The sequence below is a fragment of the Bacillus rossius genome, chromosome 6 (genome assembly GCF_032445375.1).
Source record: "Bacillus rossius redtenbacheri isolate Brsri chromosome 6, Brsri_v3, whole genome shotgun sequence".
NCBI lineage: Eukaryota > Metazoa > Arthropoda > Insecta > Phasmatodea > Bacillidae > Bacillus > Bacillus rossius.
Genome location: NC_086334.1, coordinates 387,408 through 411,152, shown reverse-complemented (window position 1 = coordinate 411,152; position 23,745 = coordinate 387,408). Strand labels below are relative to the sequence as shown.

General features: G+C 40.0%; 1 protein-coding gene across 2 annotated transcripts; it reads left to right on the top strand.

Moving 5' to 3' along the window:
* Positions 1-1,586: 1,586 nt before the first annotated feature.
* LOC134532450 (myrosinase 1-like) lies at positions 1,587-23,492 on the top strand. Of its 2 annotated transcripts, none has more exons than XM_063368855.1 (11): positions 1,587-1,785; positions 2,498-2,631; positions 3,901-4,035; positions 4,945-5,067; positions 5,555-5,738; positions 7,652-7,746; positions 16,109-16,256; positions 21,137-21,288; positions 21,846-21,980; positions 22,120-22,226; positions 23,266-23,492. In XM_063368855.1, the coding sequence occupies exons 1-11, from the start codon at positions 1,647-1,649 to the stop codon at positions 23,402-23,404; spliced, it is 1,491 nt and encodes a 496-aa protein (XP_063224925.1). In that variant the 5' UTR covers positions 1,587-1,646; the 3' UTR covers positions 23,405-23,492. The 2 variants fall into 2 exon arrangements, with proteins under 2 accessions (XP_063224925.1, XP_063224923.1); XM_063368853.1 differs by having other exon boundaries at positions 1,588-1,835; positions 2,488-2,631.
* Positions 23,493-23,745: the final 253 nt, after the last annotated feature.

Genomic DNA, 23,745 nt, shown 5'->3' with positions numbered 1-23,745 from the left:
GACGACCCGGTGCTTCCTAATATGGCTAAAACTTTATGATACGCTTAATAATTCACTTAAGAGTCACTTACGCCCAGGCCACCATTTTTAGAAAAAACGAACGAATGTTAATATCTATTCAAAAGTCTTTAAAATTGAAAATGTCAGCCTCTGTTTGGCTGCAGGTCCATGCAGATTAACGTCTTGAAATACCTCTGACGCACAATAACAAAGTCAACAATGGGATGAAAATGTTCAAAGTCCATATTTAAATTATAAAAAAACTCATTAAATATAATAACCCTTAACAATACAACATATAACTAATTCGTTGACGGAGTTGACAGGTCCTTAGATGTGCGAGCGAACAGAAGGCGTACTTGACCAAACAGGCATATAGTCTGTACTCCGTAAATTTGTCTTATGTTCAGAGTCGGTATAGTTCAGTAATACTGTAAATAATTGTTTTACACTTATTTAAATAATAAATATATTAAAAAAACCTCTATGAAAACTCGTTTTGTCACAATGTCTCAAAGTGGAAAAAAGAAAGTGTTGACAGATAATTATCAAAACTATCAAAGTTATAAAAATCAGTGAGCGTACGTAACCAATGCACTATTGGTTAATTTTTTGACAGGAAAAGTTGAAGTTCATAGTTCTTTCAGAACATTCCGGAAGCTACTGGAATTTTCTTGAAGTTTTAAGGACAAAGCAAACTAAAAGTATTCAAAACTTCAAAAATGATATATTGAACGATTTTTAATGTTTCATGCAACCAATATGTTTCAAATGTTGTCTACGCAATGCATCTAGTATTTTCATATATTTACTAGAAAATTCTTTGCAAGAAATACTAACATTGACTGCCGCAGGTAAGTTCGTTGTGCGCTGTGGCACTATGCAAATAACAGCGATAACCGTGCGATAACAGTGCTGTTTTGAAAAAAAATTCAAGACAAAAGATTTTAGAAATATTCAGAGGGTTTTCTAAAATAACGGAGTTTGGTTCGGCAACCTTAGTAACGGTTGTTCGTATCAAAAATTATTTCAGCAAAATGTTTAAAACAATATTTAAATGTTTGCATTAAAATCAAACGTTTTTGGAATTGTTACTTCTAAGATAGGTGTGAGTTTTTATGTCCTTTAAGTCCTATTACTTCCAACCCTTGAGCTAGTGGTTGGTATTGTAATAAAAAAATTTATAAACAAATGTTTTTGGTTACAATTTTGGAAGGTAAATAAATATAAGTGTGTGCAATATTTGTAATATATATAACAAACAATTAATATTTTTGGTTTTACAATTAATACCATGCCCGTCAAAGGGACGCAGACATCGCTATCTCATTTTACCAAAATAAATGGCACAATATAAATCATATTTATCTATCGTGTTATTATAAAGATGTATTCGTTTTAAACGACTCTTACAAGTATTGATTGCTTCTTGGTGTAAGATGTGGCGAAAGGTTGCCACCTTCGTAACAAATGTTTCCACCTCTTGTGACATGTGTAGAAGTATCAGTCAACAGGTCGCAGCTATCGCTGCCTCCAAGGTTCAACAGGCCATCCATCGCTCACACGATAAGGCTGCGGAGCGCGACCACTTGAGGCTCGGCTATAAGCGCGGGCGCCCTGCGTCCAGGTACCACTGATCGCCCAAGATGCGCGCGCCTCAGCTGCTACTGCTGCTGTTGGCCTTCGGCCGCAGCCAAGCGGCCAGAAACACCACCTTCCCTGAGGGCTTCCTGTTCGGGGCGGCCACCGCGGCCTACCAGGTGGAGGGCGCCTGGAACACCAGCGGTCAGTGCCTCCAGCCTCTTCCTCTGTGGCTAATGCTACAATACCGTGAGGTGTGGAAGCCTAACTAGTGGCTAGTTTAGAATTTAGTCATTTCACTTTTAATTACATACGACTAATATAATTAAAATTAAATTTGTATGTAAACAGAAACTCATTCTGTGCACCTCAGTAAATAAATTGCCGATGAAACAGTTTAAATAATGTATCAATATAAACTGTTTGTATTAAAGAAGTAAGATTTTGTATCTAACTGATTTAAAAATTAATGAACCGGTCAGTATTCAAGTACCAATAAGGTTATAGTTAGTTCTAAAACTAACTTGTACTTGTGTATATCGTCCTTAACAGCCTACAAGCACAAATTATGCCTTAAAAACACTAAACAAGTCAATTTATTTCTTAAAAATTGTTTTAAAACTCCTGTTCGTATAAAGTATTTAAGCTAAGAATAGAATAATATTAATCCAATTGTTAATAACTCCCTCACGCACAGTGCTTGGAGGCATGGGGAGAGAACTCATAATAAATAAATGTTGACAAGTATTTCGAACATGATTCAAAACAGAAATAATTAATCATAGAGGCGTTGTTTGTTGTTCATACACAGAAAATGTTGAGAAAGTTGAATATTAAAGTTGTGTACCTCAAATAAGTATTTTACGATGCGCTAGTATTTGAAAACCACGTGTCAACCTGACTCAGTGTATTGCAGGCAAAGGAGAACATATCTGGGACAGGATGGTTCACACCAGGCCTAACTGCATTGCTGACCGCACTTCAGGAGACGTAGCGGCCGACTCCTACCACAAGTACAAGGAAGACGTCAAACTGCTGAAGGATGTGGGGGTGAGAGCCTACAGTAAATCAAGGTTGTTTATGTGCTGCAATCACTAATAATTATGGATCGCGACTGACGTATGCCCAAGAGTGCCTGCGAAGTGTTTAGCATGGTCTAAGGATCAAATAAATTCCCATATCAAATCAATAAATTATGTAAGAACAAGGATTAAAGGAACCATAAAATGGATGGAAGTCAAAGTAACCTTCGTTATAAAGAAAACAAAAAAAAATATATTCTATATTCTGGTCTTGCACCAATAATATTAGAAATGTTTAAAATAAGTTTATAATATATTCGTTCTCATCTTAAGCTGGATAAGCTAAGATACCAGTGAATGTCAGTACTAACTGCCACAAGCATCGCATAAATCTTGCAATGCCTTGAAAATCTAATTTTTTTTATTTCTTGGTGATTTAATGTGTCTGAATATTGTTCATAAATTGAAAGCTTAAAACGTACCAATGGAGTGAATTCAGCTTCTAACCCAAGTATAAAAATATAATTTAATCTCCTTCATATTTTAATATATTTATTTAGCCACATTTAAATCCACATTTAAGCATATTGCTCTGTTATTTGAGTGTCTTATTCAGAGTCTCAAAATGCATTAAAAACTGAGGAAATTTGGATATTCCCTTCAAATAATTTAAAGCGACTATACTATACTTCTTATAAGCTAAATTCCGAAAACAATAACCCAAGAACCCTACGACTAGTAATTTATAAAAAAATAGAGATATGTTAATTTATACTATGATACTAATTATGACATTACAAGTTAATTTATTACTCTAAACAAAACATACATATTAATGGCTCTGTAGACGTATTTATTTATATTTTTATTTGTTTTTCTCTGGTGTTTTGAAGTTGAAAACTACTTGAAACCAAAATAAAATGTTAAAATTCATCTAACTGTTTTCTGTTGAGATAACATTAGAAATTTGTCAAAAAAGAATTTAATTTCAATGAGTGAATACCTTAGTAACCAAAAGTGTAAGGAGTATCTTGTGGTAAAAAAACTGACTACACACGGGCTAGATATATCATAAGAAATAACGATACTAATTTTAAAAAAAATGTTTTGTCGCATATTACTTGAAAAATTTGTATATTTTATTTATTTTCTATTTTAAAGTATCAACTCAACTCAAATAAATATGTTTTCTCTATAGCAGCATCTAAAAATTTATTTTTTAATTTAAAATGATTAACAGACAAGTATCGACATACCTAGTGTCCAAAAAATGTTTTCTTACTTTCCTTCTTCGCAGTTCAACTTCTATCGGTTCTCCATCTCTTGGGCCAGAATCCTGCCCAAAGGAGACGTGTCTGTTATCAACAAAGATGGTATCGACTACTACAACAACCTCATCAACGAACTACTGGCGAACAACATCCAACCTGTGGTGAGTGGCGTTGTTAAAATAAAACAACAAAATAAATAAAATATTTCATTTAGAGATCATAGTCAATATGAAACTTTCCAATAGGAGGTGGCTTTGCCACAGATCACTAACTTCTTTGAAATTTCAAATTAAAGATTTATGTACTCCTATTAATACTATTTCGTAGGATATAATAATTTATAGATTCTTTGTTGAAAAAAACATCTTTATTTTAATTTTTAAATTTTACAATTCACAGTATTTTATAACTAATACATTAACCTAGTAATGAGTTTCCCACTTAAAAGTTATTGTTTAGTTTAAATTCCTTACACCGGGTAGTATTACACTAAAAAAAACGTTAGGCTTGGATATGTTGCCTCTCATTTGTGATTTATTTTATTTCCGATGTGCTTTAACGAACCGTTTATGGAATTATACAACTTGTCATGACCATTAGACATGTTGCAAAATATTTTCATAACAAACACTTAAATAGCATAAATAAGCCATTATGATCTGTTAATTTCACTATACAGATGAATTAAAATACGTAAATAGGCTGAAATTTGTAGTAAAATTTAAAATGAATTTTAATTATTGGTTTTCCTAAAGCTATAAAGTTCAAAAACCAAGTATGTATCTAAAATAACTATTTCAAAAAATTAATAGTTAGTTGTGGGCTAAGTAGATGAAATAAGATTTCTGGGTGTGTTCCAAATAAAACTAATTGTTCGTTTTTAGACTGCTTTACTGTCAGCACTCAAAAACACTAATGGAATTATAAACTAATTTTTTCAATATTTCACATTCACTCAATGAAACTTAATGTAGCTTAAATATGGGAAAATAGTAAACAAAATGTTGTTCTCACAATCAACAATTCCATGAATTGCACAGTTTATAACGCAAAATGTAAACTTGCGTCAGGTCACGATGTACCACTGGGACTTACCACAACACTTGCAAGACCTTGGAGGACTTGTCGGTTCCGCTTTTGGCGACTACTTTGAAGATTACGCTCGTGTTCTCTACACCAACTTCGGTGACAGGGTAAGGACCATGTTAATAGTGTATGTAGTAAGTGCATGTTTCAAATTATTCAAATTAATTCATCATGTTTATGTAAAATGTAAACGTTATACTGTCATGTGATTATTTCTCATTATCACGGTAATTATGAAAATGGTCAAAGTAAAATGAGTTGCGTATCATTTAAATATTGGTCAAATTCACTAAGTCAATAATTTGTCATTATTAAAAATAAAAAAATAATAATGTGTGTTTGCATCGCAATAAAGATAATGAATTCAGATAATTTGAAGAAACCATATTGAAATTTTGAATCTTAAAATTTTTTTGCCTAACTTTCCTTGTACCAAAGAAATTTATTTTACCAAAATAGAGTTTAAGAGCTCAACATTTTCGACAACATTATTTTTGCAGCATTTCAACCATCGTCATGTTTCGTGAAGTCCAATGTGCTCTGTAAAATAAATGAGTATTCTCTAGCTGTGACATGCTGTGTACGCTGACACAGGTGAAGTGGTGGCTGACGTTCAACGAGCCAGGAACCTTCGTAGACGGCTACACCAGCCACGGCTGTGTCCCTCCGGCGGTGGATGCCCCAGGAGTGGGCGACTACCTGGTGGCACACAGCATCCTCAAGGCCCACGCCAGGGCCTACCGCCTATACGACCGAGAGTTCAGGAGCGAGCAGAAGGGTGCGTGCAGTACTCGGTCTGTCCTCTGGCATACACTGTGTTCAGTGGTTGCAGTTGCTGGTGTCTCTGCGTGCCAACATGACTAATAGCAACCTCGTGCTCTTCAACTTCATACCACCCTCTGTAATTATTTTGTAAATTGTATAGAAATATCCATATAAAATTACAGATATTTCTGTTTTTGTACGTTTACTTGAAAACAACTGCATCAGTACAAAATTGTCGTCGCAGTATTACTGGCTTCGGATTCTTACCCGGACATTCATGCTTTGTGTTGTCCCAGCAGCTCCAGTAGTTAAAGCTCTTTGTAAACAGTTCCCTGAATAGCTTTCCAGCATAAACTGCGCACAAAAATAAGCATGGCACAACAAAGTAAAGTTAAATTGTTGAATATTCTGTTATCATTTCCACGGTTTAAAAAATATGTTTAAATTACGTCTTTTAAAATATAAAATCATGCGCCAATTTTTGTAAAAAATATTAACTATCATTTCGAAAAACCTATTCCAAATATGAAAAAATAACCATAGCCAAGTGTGTACAAAGTTTCAATATCTTTCTTGTAGTATTACAAACTATTTCCTCGCAACTGGCTTCCAAAGGAATCTTTTGTAAAAGTACAGAAATCGTTTCTTGTGTACGTTCTTTAAATGATTAATGTAATGGGGGAGTTTGATTTATTCCATTTTTTTGGACATACGTCATTGCAGTTTTGCACTGTTTATCAAGTAAAAGATTCAAGAATGCAAACAAAGAAACAAAAAAAATAAAAAAAACCACACACATACAGAGAACAAGATTTAATCAGCTGACGTCAAACAGATAAACCCAACTATAAACCTAAACAGGTATTATGGACAGCACAACGACGACCTTACTGACGAACACAGTCGAACTTAAATATCAGGAAGCACTAGAATTCCGTGGATGGAATTTAGTCATGAAAAAAAATAATAACAGATCAGACGAACACAGTGGCCTAACATCAACGAGATAATAGCAACAATAACAGTGAATGTAGGCAGACAAAAAAACCTTCGCAACGCACCAAAAGTACGAACACAACTATGAAGATATACATATAATGAACAACGCAATGACTACAACACCGACGAACACAGCACGTTTCTTACGACGAAACCGTTCCGACTTTTCGGGAACTGGAATCTGTTCCCATCATCAGGCACAAACAGTATGTGTTTTTGTGTGAACATAAAAAGCAGTTTACTTGTATTATTTTGTGACTCCGTGGTTAGTTATCTTCTTCGGCTGGATTCATGGTCCGTGCGACTGTAGGCTTTAGTATAGAAGATGTGGAGTTGACAAAAGAAAACAAATACCTATTATAAAACATAACTTAGCTTGTTTAAGAAGCATCTTATAACTAATATTTTAGTCAGTATAACAGAAAGATAGGTTGCGTAGTTCGTTAAATAATATAAATATATATTTTATGTCAGATATTTTTTATAATAACCTTTTATTACTGAGGTTCCGATTTTTTGTTCCTAGGTCTATACAAAAGTGAAACTTCGTAAATAATTCCTTTTTTGCAGACTGTAGTGGATACTACGTTTTGTGCATTTTTTCAATGTTTTTAAAATTGTTTATTAATATTTATTCTGTTCTTATTCTCATTATCTCATTTATTTATATTTATATCCTGTTCTGCTCAGTAAACTGGACATTTGGCTGATCCAGCCTGTCAAAAACCGTATATCGTTTTCAAATTGTTGTGCAATCAATCCGGCCTAAAGTCTTCTTGGGAAACAACTAGAAATGTGTAATGTAGAACAAATTATGGTGGTTAACGGTGAATTCTAATTCAAATATTAAATTATTGTATAGGTAACCAAAAGTATTTTAAATTAACAATTAATTGTATTAAACAATATTTCTGCATATGTTTACAGGAAATATTAGCATAGCCCTCAGTGCTGGATACGGCACGCCAAAAACTAACTCCAATGCGGACATAGAAGCAACAGAAACCTTCATGCAACATTCTGTAAGATGTTTAATATACTAATTTCTAGGTGATAATTTTATAGTCTTTTCGTTATTTTATGCAATATAAATAAACTACATGCAATTATTCGATCATCCAACATCTAACCCTTTTAATTTAACTACTTTACTATTTCTTGAATGTGATACGTTGATAATAATTAATGTTTTCTTTTTATGCGTTAAATAGTTAATACATAAATAACATATTTATTTTTATAAAATACGAAAATATTTTCATGTCATACAAACTATTAAATTCAATTATTTTATTATTTATATAACAGTCAGGCACCTGTGTTTCCGTACCATGTGCGTCTCTGCCTGAGGACGGGAGCAGATAGCAGTTCCCGAAAAGTCGCTTGTTTCTGTTTTACAAAACTGTTGTGTTTGTTTAGTCTTTTCGTTTGGTCGTGTTTTTTGTCTCGTTTTGACTGTTGTGCTGAATTTTTTTGGGTTCAATATTTTTGTGCTGTCATCATTTGTGGGGTTTTTTTTTCGTTTCTCTTTTGTTTTTTGTTTTTGGAAAACTATTGTGTTTTTTTTTGTCTTTTCGTTTTGCTGAGTTTTTGTCTCGTTTCAACTATTGTGCTGAATTTTTTGGGTTCGGTATTTTTGTGCTGTCATCATTTGTGGAGGTTTTTTCGTTCTGTTAGTCCGTTCTTCTTTGTTTTTCTTTGTTTGTGACCATATTCCTGTTGTGGAGTATTGTGTGGCGTTAAATCCTGACAACAGCAATTTTTTGCTTTATTTGTTTGTTTTTTTTGTCATTTGTGTTTTTTTGTAGTTTTCTTCTACAGACATACATATGCTAAGCAATGGCGTATGTCCAAAAACTTACATCAAGTCAGATTAATGGAAACATTTGCAAAGAAATAAAATATTTAACTAATATGTGTCTGTATTAAGCTATTTTATTCAGAAAAAAAATAATTTACTTAGGTGTTGGTATTAGACATACCAAAAACAAATTAATATTTTGAGACAAATTTACAATTAATATAAATTATACCTTTCAGTATAGTTTAAATTCAAATACCTAAGTGTGCTTAAAATATTAACCTTAAAGTACAAGAGAAAATATTCAAATTTAAGCCAACGATATTAAATCAACAAGATTTTATTACTAAGTGTATTATGTTTTGATAAATATTTTATAAGTAATTTAATACATAAACATTACTGTACATTCCATCCTCTATTAGGCTTTACTTATCAATTAAATAAATAATGGGAAAGATTATGAAAATTCTCACGGAGAAATGAAATATACTATAAACTTACCAAATAATACATTTATATTACAGTTTAAGAGTATTTTATAGCAACTGTGTTCAACATTGTTCATACTTTTACTTAGGAAAGGTCTAGTATGTCAACGTGGTGTCGTAGATAGTAACATGCAAGGTGTCAGTAAGGTTGTCATTGCAGCTGGGATGGTTCGCGCACCCGATCTACAGCCAGGAGGGAGACTACCCCGCCGTCATGAAGGAGAGAGTACCAACAACAGCAAGGCAGAGGGCTCTCATGTAGATAGTAACATGCAAGGTGTCAGTAAGGTTGTCATTGCAGCTGGGATGGTTCGCGCACCCGATCTACAGCCAGGAGGGAGACTACCCCGCCGTCATGAAGGAGAGAGTACCAACAACAGCAAGGCAGAGGGCTTGCATGTAGATAGTAACATGCAAGGTGTCAGTGAGGTGTGTCATTGCAGCTGGGATGGTTCGCGCACCCAATCTACAGCCAGGAGGGAGACTACCCCACCAACAACAGCAAGACAGAGGGCTTGCATGTAGATAGTAACATGCAAGGTGTCAGTGAGGTGTGTCATTGCAGCTGGGATGGTTCGCGCACCCGTTCTACAGCCAGGAGGGAGACTACCCCGCCGTCATGAAGGAGAGAGTACCAACAACAGCAAGGCAGAGGGCTTGCATGTAGATAGTAACATGCAAGGTGTCAGTGAGGTGTGTCATTGCAGCTGGGATGGTTCGCGCACCCGTTCTACAGCCCGGAGGGAGACTACCCCGCCGTCATGAAGGAGAGAGTACCAACAACAGCAAGGCAGAGGGCTTGCATGTAGATAGTAACATGCAAGGTGTCAGTGAGGTGTGTCATTGCAGCTGGGATGGTTCGCGCACCCGTTCTACAGCCAGGAGGGAGACTACCCCGCCGTCATGTTGGAGAGAGTACCAACAACAGCAAGGCAGAAGGCTTGCATGTAGATAGTAACATGCAAGGTGTCAGTGAGGTGTGTCATTGCAGCTGGGATGGTTCGCGCACCCGTTCTACAGCCAGGAGAGAGACTACCCCGCCGTCATGAAGGAGAGAGTACCAACAACAGCAAGGCAGAGGGCTTGCGTGTAGATAGTAACATGCAAGGTGTCAGTGAGGTGTGTCATTGCAGCTGGGATGGTTCGCGCACCCGTTCTACAGCCAGGAGGGAGACTACCCCGCCGTCATGAAGGAGAGAGTACCAACAACAGCAAGGCAGAGGGCTTGCATGTAGATAGTAACATGCAAGGTGTCAGTAAGGTGTGTCATTGCAGCTGGGATGGTTCGCGCACCCGTTCTACAGCCAGGAGGGAAACTACCCTGCCGTCATGAAGGAGAGAGTACCAACAACAGCAAGACAGAGGGCTTGCATGTAGATAGTAACATGCAAGGTGTCAGTGAGGTGTGTCATTGCAGCTGGGATGGTTCGCGCACCCGATCTACAGCCAGGAGGGAGACTACCCCGCCGTCATGAAGGAGAGAGTACCAACAACAGAAAGGCAGAGGGCTTGCATGTAGATAGTAACATGCAAGGTGTCAGTGTGGTGTGTCATTGCAGCTGGGATGGTTCGCGCACCCGATCTACAGCCAGGAGGGAGACTACCCCGCCGTCATGAAGGAGAGAGTACCAACAACAGCAAGGCAGAGGGCTTGCATGTAGAAAGTAACATGCAAGGTGTCAGTGAGGTGTGTCATTGCAGCTGGGATGGTTCGCACACCCGATCTACAGCCAGGAGGGAGACTACCCCGCCGTTATGAAGGAGAGAGTACCAACAACAGCAAGGCAGAGGGCTTGCATGTAGATAGTAACATGCAAGTTGTCAGTGAGGTGTGTCATTGCAGCTGGGATGGTTCGCGCACCCGATCTACAGCCAGGAGGGAGACTACCCCGCCGTCATGAAGGAGAGAGTACCAACAACAGCAAGGCAGAGGGCTTGCATGTAGATAGTAACATGCAAGGTGTCAGTGAGGTGTGTCATTGCAGCTGGGATGGTTCGCGCACCCGATCTACAGCCAGGAGGGAGACTACCCCGCCGTCATGAAGGAGAGAGTACCAACAACAGCAAGGCAGAGGGCTTGCATGTAGATAGTAACATGCAAGGTGTCAGTGAGGTGTATCATTGCAGCTGGGATGGTTCGCACACCCGATCTACAGCCAGGAGGGAGACTACCCCGCCGTCATGAAGGAGAGAGTACCAACAACAGCAAGGCAGAGGGCTTGCATGTAGATAGTAACATGCAAGGTGTCAGTGAGGTGTGTCATTGCAGCTGGGATGGTTCGCGCACCCGATCTACAGCCAGGAGGGAGACTACCCCGCCGTCATGAAGGAGAGAGTACCAACAACAGCAAGGCAGAGGGCTTGCATGTAGATAGTAACATGCAAGGTGTCAGTAAGGTGTGTCATTGCAGCTGGGATGGTTCGCGCACCCGTTCTACAGCCAGGAGGGAGACTACCCCGCCGTCATGAAGGAGAGAGTACCAACAACAGCAAAGCAGAGGGCTTGCATGTAGATAGTAACATGCAAGGTGTCAGTGAGGTGTGTCATTGCAGCTGGAATGGTTCGCGCACCCGATCTACAGCCAGGAGGGAGACTACCCCGCCGTCATAAAGGAGAGAGTACCAACAACAGCAAGGCAGAGGGCTTGCATGTAGATAGTAACATGCAAGGTGTCAGTGAGGTGTGTCATTGCAGCTGGGATGGTTCGCACACCCGATCTACAGCCAGGAGGGAGACTACCCCGCCGTCATGAAGGAGAGAGTACCAACAACAGCAAGGCAGAGGGCTTGCATGTAGATAGTAACATGCAAGGTGTCAGTGAGGTGTGTCATTGCAGCTGGGATGGTTCGCGCACCCGATCTACAGCCAGGAGGGAGACTACCCCGCCGTCATGAAGGAGAGAGTACCAACAACAGCAAGACAGAGGGCTTGCATGTAGATAATAACATGCAAGGTGTCATTGAGGTGTGTCATTGCAGCTGGGATGGTTCGCGCACCCGATCTACAGCCAGGAGGGAGACTACCCTGCCGTCATGAAGGAGAGAGTACCAACAACAGAAAGGCAGAGGGCTTGCATGTAGATAGTAACATGCAAGGTGTCAGTGAGGTGTGTCATTGCAGCTGGGATGGTTCGCGCACCCGATCTACAGCCAGGAGGGAGACTACCCCGCCGTCATGAAGGAGAGAGTACCAACAACAGCAAGGCAGAGGGCTTGCATGTAGATAGTAACATGCAAGGTGTCAGTGAGGTGTGTCATTGCAGCTGGGATGGTTCGCACATCCGATCTACAGCCAGGAAGGAGACTACCCCGCCGTCATGAAGGAGAGAGTACCAACAACAGCAAGGCAGAGGGCTTGCATGTAGATAGTAACATGCAAGGTGTCAATGAGGTGTGTCATTGCAGCTGGGATGGTTCGCGCACCCGATCTACAGCCAGGAGGGAGACTACACCGCCGTCATGAAGGAGAGAGTACCAACAACAGCAAGGCAGAGGGCTTGCATGTAGATAGTAACATGCAAGGTGTCAGTAAGGTGTGTCATTGCAGCTGGGATGGTTCGCGCACCCGTTCTACAGCCAGGAGGGAGACTACCCCGCCGTCATGAAGGAGAGAGTACCAACAACAGCAAGGCAGAGGGCTTGCATGTAGATAGTAACATGCAAGGTGTCAGTGAGGTGTGTCATTGCAGCTGGGATGGTTCGCGCACCCGATCTACAGCCAGGAGGGAGACTACCCCGCCGTCATGAAGGAGAGAGTACCAACAACAGCAAGGCAGAGGGCTTGCATGTAGATAGTAACATGCAAGGTGTCAGTAAGGTTGTCATTGCAGCTGGGATGGTTCGCACACCCGATCTACAGCCAGGAGGGAGACTACCCCGCCGTCATGAAGGAGAGAGTACCAACAACAGCAAGGCAGAGGGCTTGCATGTAGAAAGTAACATGCAAGGTGTCAGTGAGGTGTGTCATTGCAGCTGGGATGGTTCGCGCACCCGATCTACAGCCAGGAGGGAGACAACCCCGCCGTCATGAAGGAGAGAGTACCAACAACAGCAAGGCAGAGGGCTTGCATGTAGATAGTAACATGCAAGGTGTCAGTAAGGTGTGTCATTGCAGCTGGGATGGTTCGCGCACCCGTTCTACAGCCAGGAGGGAGACTACCCCGCCGTCATGAAGGAGAGAGTAACAACAACAGCAAGGCAGAGGGCTCTCATGTAGATAGTAACATGCAAGGTGTCAGTGAGGTGTGTCATTGCAGCTGGGATGGTTCGCGCACCCGATCTACAGCCAGGAGGGAGACTACCCCGCCGTCATGAAGGAGAGAGTACCAACAACAGCAAGGCAGAGGGCTTGCATGTAGATAGTAACATGCAAGGTGTCAGTAAGGTTGTCATTGCAGCTGGGATGGTTCGCACACCCGATCTACAACCAGGAGGGAGACTACCCCGCCGTCATGAAGGAGAGAGTACCAACAACAGCAAGGCAGAGGGCTTGCATGTAGATAGTAACATGCAAGGTGTCAGTGAGGTGTGTCATTGCAGCTGGGATGGTTCGCGCACCCGATCTACAGCCAGGAGGGAGACTACCCCGCCGTCATGAAGGAGAGAGTACCAACAACAGCAAGGCAGAGGGCTTGCATGTAGATAGTAACATGCAAGGTGTCAGTGAGGTGTGTCATTGCAGCTGGGATGGTTCGCGCACCCGATCTACAGCCAGGAGGGAGACTACCCCGCCGTCATGAAGGAGAGAGTACCAACAACAGCAAGGCAGAGGGCTTGCATGTAGATAGTAACATGCAAGGTGTCAGTAAGGTGTGTCATTGCAGCTGGGATGGTTCGCGCACCCGATCTACAGCCAGGAGGGAGACTACCCCGCCGTCATGAAGGAGAGAGTACCAAAAACAGCAAGGCAGAGGGCTTGCATGTAGATAGTAACATGCAAGGTGTCAGTAAGGTGTGTCATTGCAGCTGGGATGGTTCGCGCACCCGATCTACAGCCAGGAGGGAGACTACCCCGCCGTCATGAAGGAGAGAGTACCAACAACAGCAAGGCAGAGGGCTTGCATGTAGATAGTAACATGCAAGGTGTCAGTAAGGTTGTCATTGCAGCTGGGATGGTTCGCGCACCCGATCTACAGCCAGGAGGGAGAATACCCCGCCGTCATGAAGGAGAGAGTCGCCAACAACAGCAAGGCAGAGGGCTTGCAAGTAGATAGTAACATGCAAGGTGTCAGTAAGGTGTGTCATTGCAGCTGGGATGGTTCGCGCACCCGATCTACAGCCAGGAGGGAGACTACCCCGCCGTCATGAAGGAGAGATTTGCCAACAACAGCAAGGCAGAGGGCTTGCATGTAGATAGTAACATGCAAGGTGTCAGTAAGGTTGTCATTGCAGCTGGGATGGTTCGCACACCCGATCTACAGCCAGGAGGGAGACTACCCCGCCGTCATGAAGGAGAGAGTACCAACAACAGCAAGGCAGAGGGCTTGCATGTAGATAGTAACATGCAAGGTGTCAGTGAGGTGTGTCATTGCAGCTGGGATGGTTCGCGCACCCGATCTACAGCCAGGAGGGAGACTACCCCGCCGTCATGAAGGAGAGAGTACCAACAACAGCAAGGCAGAGGGCTTGCATGTAGATAGTAACATGCAAGGTGTCAGTGAGGTGTGTCATAGCAGCTGGGATGTTTCGCGCACCCGATCTACAGCCAGGAGGGAGACTACCCCGCCGTCATGAGGGAGAGAACCAACAACAGCAAGGCAGACGGCTTGCATGTAGATAGTAACATGCAAGGTGTCAGTGAGGTGTGTCATTGCAGCTGGGATGGTTCGCACACCCGATCTACAGCCAGGAGGGAGACTACCCCGCCGTCATGAAGGAGAGAGTACCAACAACAGCAAGGCAGAGGGCTTGCATGTAGATAGTAACATGCAAGGTGTCAGTAAGGTTGTCATTGCAGCTGGGATGGTTCGCACACCCGATCTACAGCCAGGAGGGAGACTACCCCGCCGTCATGAAGGAGAGAGTACCAACAACAGCAAGGCAGAGGGCTTGCATGTAGATAGTAACATGCAAGGTGTCAGTGAGGTGTGTCATTGCAGCTGGGATGGTTCGCGCACCCGATCTACAGCCAGGAGGGAGACTACCCCGCCGTCATGAAGGAGAGAGTACCAACAACAGCAAGGCAGAGGGCTTGCATGTAGATAGTAACATGCAAGGTATCAGTGAGGTGTGTCATTGCAGCTGGGATGGTTCGCGCACCCGATCTACAGCCAGGAGGGAGACTACCCCGCCGTCATGAAGGAGAGAGTACCAACAACAGCAAGGCAGAGGGCTTGCATGTAGATAGTAACATGCAAGGTGTCAGTGAGGTGTGTCATTGCAGCTGGGATGGTTCGCGCACCCGATCTACAGCCAGGAGGGAGACTACCCCGCCGTCATGAAGGAGAGAGTACCAACAACAGCAAGGCAGAGGGCTTGCATGTAGATAGTAACATGCAAGGTGTCAGTGAGGTGTGTCATTGCAGCTGGGATGGTTCGCGCACCCGATCTACAGCCAGGAGGGAGACTACCCCGCCGTCATGAAGGAGAGAGTACCAACAACAGCAAGGCAGAGGGCTTGCATGTAGATAGTAACATGCAAGGTGTCAGTGAGGTGTGTCATTGCAGCTGGGATGGTTCGCGCACCCGATCTACAGCCAGGAGGGAGACTACCCCGCCGTCATGAAGGAGAGAGTACCAACAACAGCAAGGCAGAGGGCTTGCATGTAGATAGTAACATGCAAGGTGTCAGTGAGGTGTGTCATTGCAGCTGGGATGGTTCGCGCACCCGATCTACAGCCAGGAGGGAGACTACCCCGCCGTCATGAAGGAGAGAGTACCAACAACAGCAAGGCAGAGGGCTTGCATGTAGATAGTAACATGCAAGGTGTCAGTGAGGTGTGTCATTGCAGCTGGGATGGTTCGCGCACCCGATCTACAGCCAGGAGGGAGACTACCCCGCCGTCATGAAGGAGAGAGTACCAACAACAGCAAGGCAGAGGGCTGGCATGTAGATAGTAGCATGCAAGGTGTCAGTGAGGTGTGTCATTGCAGCTGGGATGGTTCGCGCACCCGATCTACAGCCAGGAGGGAGACTACCCCGCCGTCATGAAGGAGAGAGTCGCCAACAACAGCAAGGCAGAGGGCTTGTTCAGATCCAGACTGCCGGAGTTCGGCGAGTACTGGGTCAACTACATCCGAGGTAGCCCATCATTAATACCTTCATTATTGGATAATGCACGGTGATTTGAGGCCTTATTATACTCGAGGTCATTAGAGACAGGTGAGGAGTGAAGCGATGTGGTTGAACAGTGACGATGCCGAGGGAAGGGAACGAGAGCACAGAGAAACTCCACTGCCAAATCTTCCACCACGTAAAACATATAAACTTGCAAGTATTTCCCCCGGTTTTATTTTTTACCGAGAGTGGCAATAAATTAGTATTTTGTGCTCTATTTACCGGTCAAGTGAAATGAAGAATATATCTTGCAGTGTTTTATTGAGGAAGTATCCTACTAATATTATAAACGCGAAAGTTTGTAAGTAAGGATGTTTGTTACTTTTTCACGTAAAAACTACTAAATGTATTTAAATGAAACTTTACAATAATATAGCTTATACATCAGAATAACACATAGGCTACATATTAATATGAAATTTCATCCTTAAGTGAGTGAAAAAGTAAAAAATTCATTTTATAACAGAAAAAATCATAGGTCATAGACATACAAATAGTGAGTGAGTGTCATTTCTCTATGTCTTACACACGATCATACACATAGTAAGGTCTTGCAAATTCATATTTTTCTCCTTGGTGATACCAGCGCGCTTAGTGGAGCTCGCAGCGGCTAGCAAAATAAAGGTGCAAATAACAGTTTGGTTCTTAACTTCGTCAATAGATAGAGCTGCCTTGAATTTTAAACGCACCTTCGTTTGATGCGTTTGTCATGTCTTTAATTTTCGTTTGTTTGTGCCGTATGCGTTCCTATATCATTTATCCGATTAAGATTAAATTTTGGTGAGTTGTTATGCGGATGCCCGTGAAGGTTTCTGAGACGGTATAACTATTTTGCAATATTTGGAGCACGAATTGTTTAAAAAAAATTTGTTTATTTCATATTATATAGCGGCACTACGTCTGTTTTTGTTGTTTAAGTGCGCACGCATGAGACAATTTATTTAAACATAACAGAGAGACAGAGATAGAGTGATATATATACAGAGTGAGATTTAGAGAGACAGAGAGATAAGTTGAGATAGAGCGAGGTATAGAGAATGAAATGGGTTAGATAAAGATATATATGTATAGCGCTATATAGAGATTTATATATAGAAGTGATAGAGATAGTGGGATGTATATATGTATATATGTAGATATAAAGAGATAAATAAAGATAGAAATATACATATATATAGATGTAAATAGAGATAAATATAGATTTATAGATATGGATGGATGAATTGTATATGTGTAACTACTTTAAAATTATTACAAAACAAAACTGAATGAGGCATTGCAATGCATGCCGAGCATTAGCTAGATAATGGAATCTTTTCAATATTAGTAATATCTTATTTTTCAGCTTTTTTCTATAGTGCTTTATAAAGTCTAGATTACATACAGACCACCAATTTTTCGATATATACAGGTAAATAACTATACACTGGCAGAAAAACGTCTGTCGGGATCTGAAAGTGATATAAAATATTTTGCACACTTGACATTCAAATTAAGAATACAATTACTAACTACATCTGATTTCGAAAAAGGTCCCCTTCACCCTGTTTTCAGCCCGGGCAACGCCGGGTACTGCAGCTAGTATTTAATACATAAGCGAATATTTTTGAAATATTCTGTGTTTTTCAATCATCAATCATAATACAGTGGAAAGCAAGCTCAAATGTTACGTTCTTTTGAAACACGTTAAGTCGTTTACATATTTTCATTTTGGGTTGTGAATATCAGTATTAATCATTTCCCAAGGAATTTTTTGTCAAAGTAAGAGAAAAACAGAAGAAATATTTGAGCATAAATTAGTGTCAATAAAGCCACAGCTGGCACCAGTGGCTATTTGCATGACATCTAAAAGGTTTTGACTCTATTGGTTCATTTTTTTAACGTTACTGCCAAAAAAGCTTCGTATTAAAGATTAAAAACGATGTCAAGTACAATCGACTATGAGAGAGGATTACTTAAATAAGAATAAATCTCATAATATATACAACCCAATGTGCGACTCACTCAATCACTAATTGAATTATATAAATTTTAACACACTTACCGGTTTATCTAGAAACTTGATATTTTGCAAGATTATTGATATTTATCTGTAACCGAGGGAATAAATCCAAAAGTAAACTTGCATTTTAATTTTTATGACCCGTAAACATTTAAAATTGTGACGCATCCTTAAAGTCTGAGGTCCATTGCTGCTAAATTTTTGATTACATCGTGTATCGGCTTTGACTATGATTAAAATTTTGGTTACATTGATTTTGTATCGTATCTCTTTCGAGTATACCTTGTAAATAATAGAAACCAGGATTATGATAAAATTTTCACACACTATTTTATGATTTTTACATACTTATATTGCAACTATAATCATAAAATAAATCAGGTTTGTAACCTTTAAAATATGCGTATATGCAAGCATATTTGACAAGCCTTGCCAAATGTGATGATGCAAGCAGTCCTACAAGTTTGTAAAAAAATCACTTTAAAATCTAATATTAGTACATGTACTAAAATACGTAATTCATATTTTTCACACTTAATGGAAATCTAAAGTCTTTCAATTTGGCAGGCCTTCATAATTTTCAAATGACAATTTTTTTGTATGTTTTGTCGTAAATACGTCAAAAAAGCCTTAGATATATTTGTAAATCGTTTATGATTTTCCATACTCATTGAGCCGTTACAATATTCAAAATTGGCATGATTATGGCTTTTGTATTTTCCAATGTGCTTGCCAAGTTTAATGACGCTAACTGCGCATTAAGTAAGTTAAAAATTAAATTTAATATCAATGCACATAATATATTTGTAATCCAAAGTAGGATTTTGAGGAAGTTATCTTCTCAAAGGAAGTCTCAAATAGAGATATTTGAGGGCGAAGCCTCACAATATAGAAGTTTGTGAGAGTTTGGGAGCAAAGCCACCAATGGGGTCGAAGCTTTCCTGGATCATATTTGAGGGCACATTTGAAGACGAAGATACCAATACATTTACATATTGGTGTAATCCCATTTGGGAAGTTTAAGGGCGAACTACTCAATGGTATCCTCCTTGAAGGTTAAGTTTTCGAGTGGTGGTTTAGACCCGAGCGAGCGAAGGTAATATCTAGCTAATATATAGCCACACCATAACGTTCTGTGTGTAAACATTTCTCGAACTCGTACTTAGGTATTGGAAATGTCATAAATGTCTGATGGCTGATGTATTGATTATCGTTTTGTACATGTATATTCACCATTGTTCAAAAGTGTATTTTTCCTTTTCTAACTCAACACAATATAACATTTAAAGTAGGGTAAAGAGCAAATATGACATTAAAATCTATGTAGCCACTTATTATTTTTTTCAAATAGTAGTTCATTTTCTCTATCTAACAGTAACTAGTGTTAATATAAAATCCCTGGTGGGAGTCTTCAGACTATCATTGGGGATGGGGGTCTATAAAAATTCAATCTTGGACTTATGTCAATTTGGACCTTTAAAAATTACTTTTTTTTCCTCAGAAACGACTGAAATGATACAAAATAACAAAATTTTCGTTTTGAGCCAAAATTTACTTTTTTTCGTCCAAAATGTGGGTGCCTTGAAAAGTTTGCAAAGCGATTTAATTGTCTACAATGCAAATATTTCCACAAAATGAGCAAAAATTCAAGTCACTTCGTGGACTTTTAAAGCCACATACATGTTTGAGAACGAAAAGGTAGATCTTCTCTCGAAAGTGGGAAATTTTCTCTCATAAACGGGTAATTGAGTGTCATTATGAAAACTTTTTAGTAGTTTATGACAGAGGTGCCCACCCCCCCCCACCCCCCAAACACTATGACTCACCCCCCCCCCCCCCAACCTAATGATGCGGCCCCCCCCCCCAAAAAAAAATGTTATGCCATTTTCTCAATGATTTACTCAATGATTTTATAATATTCTACTTTTTTAGTATTATATTTTATCACATTTTGCATTAATTAAAACTGATTTTCTAATAATAATTTTGGTCATATCAGGTAATATTTCCATCCTGAACCGACAGAGGCCAAACTGCTTTTGTTCAGGAAAGTGCGTGGTTGCCAATTTGATTTACATGATCCCTTTCAATTATCAAAGCACCAGAAATGTATTTTCACATTAGAAGCTATAATTATGTAAATAATATATACATTTTTCTGGTCTTTTAACCCCCCCCCCCTGAAATTTTAATGACGCAGTCTGCGTCGTTACCCCCCCCCCCCCCTTGTGGGCACCCCAGGTTTATGAGGAAAAACGATAAATTGAAAAGTCAAAAGGTCAGAGAAATCTATCGTGTCTGGTCATTGACCTCATCCCCAATACTCAGCCTGACGACTGCTCCAGAGCTCTCTCACTCACAGGAATTATCAAGGTTAGTAAATGCATTCTCAAACCACTGCTAGTTTTTGTTATTGATCTTTATAGTTTTAAAACTACCTAGAAGCGAGAAATATAACCGTTTATTACACGAACCGTTTGGAGTGCACACAAACGAGACCATGCCCTCTGCCTTCAGTCATGTTCTGCACAAGTAGTTTAAAAGCCAAAATAAACAAGCTGTAAAAATAATGTAGAAACTACAAAATAAAGTGAAGCAAAAAAAATTCATGACCTGAAAAATTGGTCTCCAGCCATCACCCTGAATTATTTTTCAGTGCTTTCCCAAAATCATGCCAAACAAGTATTGAGATGATTGTTTATTAACAATAATGGTCGATGGCATTCGCCCATTTTCCTACTTTGAATTCGCCGATGATTCTATTTACAATCACCTGGCTGTTATAATACTAAATATGAGTACACTCTTGACGACCGCCCGCCGGTGCTGTGTCTCCCGGCAGGCACCGCGGACTTCTTCGGCCTCAACTACTACTCCTCGTGGGTGGTCAGTCACGTGGGCTCGTCTCTGGACAGGGCGAGCCGGTGGAGCGACATGGACGTGATGTCGTCACAAGACCCCGGCTGGACAGTGTCCGTCGCCACCTGGCTGGCGGTGAGTGCCGACCATTCCTCCGCGGATCAGGGCCCACACACCTGCAACTGTATAGACATTCGACTCTTTTCATCATTTTGCTGCTCAGGTCTGGCTGAGTATAGCCTTAAAATGTACCTTTATGTGAATAGTTTATTTTCTTAGTGTTTTGATATTTTTACAGAATAAATCTACTGTGTATCTAAACGTTTACGAGAATTTTGTAGTTTTTTTTATCAAATGATATGTTCTTTGAATGGTTCTTGCAATGGGGTAGTGTGATTGGACATATGCCATTGATGATTACACTGTACGTCATGATAAACCTCCATAAAGATAAGAAAAATAAGTACGCAAACATACAGGAAAAAAAGCCAAAATTATTCGATGTCAAAAATTTAAAACATTGATAGTACAGAAAATTCCATTGAAGGGAATTAGTCAAACATACAGACACAATGGGCTATCAACGACTAGACAGGAGCAAATGAACAGAAAATAAAGACAAAAACTATCTAAAATAAACAACAATATTTAAAATCAGGTTGTTTGAGTTGAAATTGTTTTCTGTTGTGCAGTACACGCCATTCGGTATGAGGGGTCTTCTCTCCTGGGTGTCCAAGAACTACAATAACACACCCATACTGATCACAGAGAACGGTTGGGCCGACACGGGAGAGATCAATGACACCATGAGAGCCAAATACTATGTGGTGAGTACATTGGAACATTGCATGTTTATCAGTAATTAACATTTTAACAGGACAACGATAGGATCTGTAAGGGTAAATTATAAGTTTTCACATTTAAGTTCATTTTTTGTTTTGAAAACATTGGTGTGGTGTGTTTCAGAACAACTTGGCCCATCTCTTGGATGCCATTTACTTGGACAACGTCACAGTTCTGGGGCACACTGCATGGAGCATCATCGACAACTTCGAGTGGGCACAGGGATACACGTAAGTGCCTTCCTTCTCAGCAGCGTGGGTCAGTGTGTCATATTGGGGAGTTATACTACCCCCTTGATATTTCGCTATCCTGAGAATACCGTAAGCTCGACGCAGGAATGATAGTGCCACACGTCCAAGATTTATTGATGCATTACAGTGCAGGGATCTGTGGGTTGTACTCCCATTTCTCTACCTGCAGGTTGGCCGACGAACCAGCAAAAGAACAAAAATATATATTGTATATCATGTTGAGTAACATGATATACTTGGTGAATTTTCGTATATTCGTATTCCTTTAACATGTTTAAAGAAAACAAAAAAAAATTTACTTACATTCTAAGTTTTAAGGAACTCTGAATATATTCAGAAATAAATTGTACCTATTACTGCAGATGTTGAAGTAGTGGAAGTTCCGAATACATATTACAATCTCTAACGACCAAAATGTCAAAAAGCCCATAATACTACAATGATTTTACAAGTAATACCATAAAGTGATAATCCTGTGACTTAAGTGCACCATTCGGAATATTTTGCAGTTTTAAATGGATGAGCAAGTGTAGTAAACTTGAACAAATTCCTGGATAATCTTTCATAATAAATGGAATGAACCACCTGAGAACCTGCGATATGAATATGTGAGAATTCAATTAAACTTTATAGAATTCCATGCAGTATTCAAGTTTGGCTCAAGCTTATATTCTAAAATGACGCTCATCACCACAATATTTTTTGATTACCGAAGAATAATCCCGAACCATTACACACTTTATGAACACTTTATTTGTGTCAAAGACTCAAGTGTCGTTTCCCAACAATTAACAGCTTCGTGCCCCTAAATATCACACCCAAAAGATAATTATCACTATCGAGACCCGCGCAAACACAGGACACATCTGTGGCTATGTACTGAGCACAAGCTAACACCATTTCGTGACAAAGATCCTATGAGCGCAGTCTGGTGCCAATTATCTTAAAGTGAGACCAAGGAGATACTTTAAGGGCTGCTGGTATGTCCCTATTTTTTAATATTTATTATTGTTTCCAGACAAAGATTTGGGTTGCATCATATCGACTTCAACGATCCCCAGCGACCAAGAACCCCCAAGGAGTCTGCTAGAGTGTTCGCGGCGCTTATTAAGAACAGGAAGCTCCCTGAGAATTATCTGGATAAAGTTATAGAGTAACATTTATATAGATAGCTACAGCATGCAATATCTACAAGTATCTCACGGATGTAAAAGCAAGTAATAATAAAATAAGGTGATATTTATAGCCTATGGATATGATTCATAAACAATGTATTTATTCTTAAATAGCAATTAATTCTTCAGTCATGAACTATAATAATGTAAAATTTATATTTGGTATAATATTGTTAGAAATATTAATCTAAAAATATTCCCGAAATTTTGTGGATCAGAAAATAAGAAGTAGCATATTCCAACGTACTTATTAAAAAAAAATGTTACATCTCAGATAAAAGTTTAATTTTATTAGGTTTTGTATATATGTAAATTTATGTTGT

Bases quoted from the DNA above. Each gene is read 5' to 3' on its own strand.
- LOC134532450 (XM_063368853.1), top strand. From the start codon at position 1,647: ATGCGCGCGCCTCAGCTGCTACTGCTGCTGTTGGCCTTCGGCCGCAGC. The intron at 1,836-2,487 runs GTGTGGAAGCCT...AACCTGACTCAG, and splicing joins TAATGCTACAATACCGTGAG to TGTATTGCAGGCAAAGGAGA. The intron at 5,739-7,651 runs GTGCGTGCAGTA...ATATGTTTACAG, and splicing joins GTTCAGGAGCGAGCAGAAGG to GAAATATTAGCATAGCCCTC.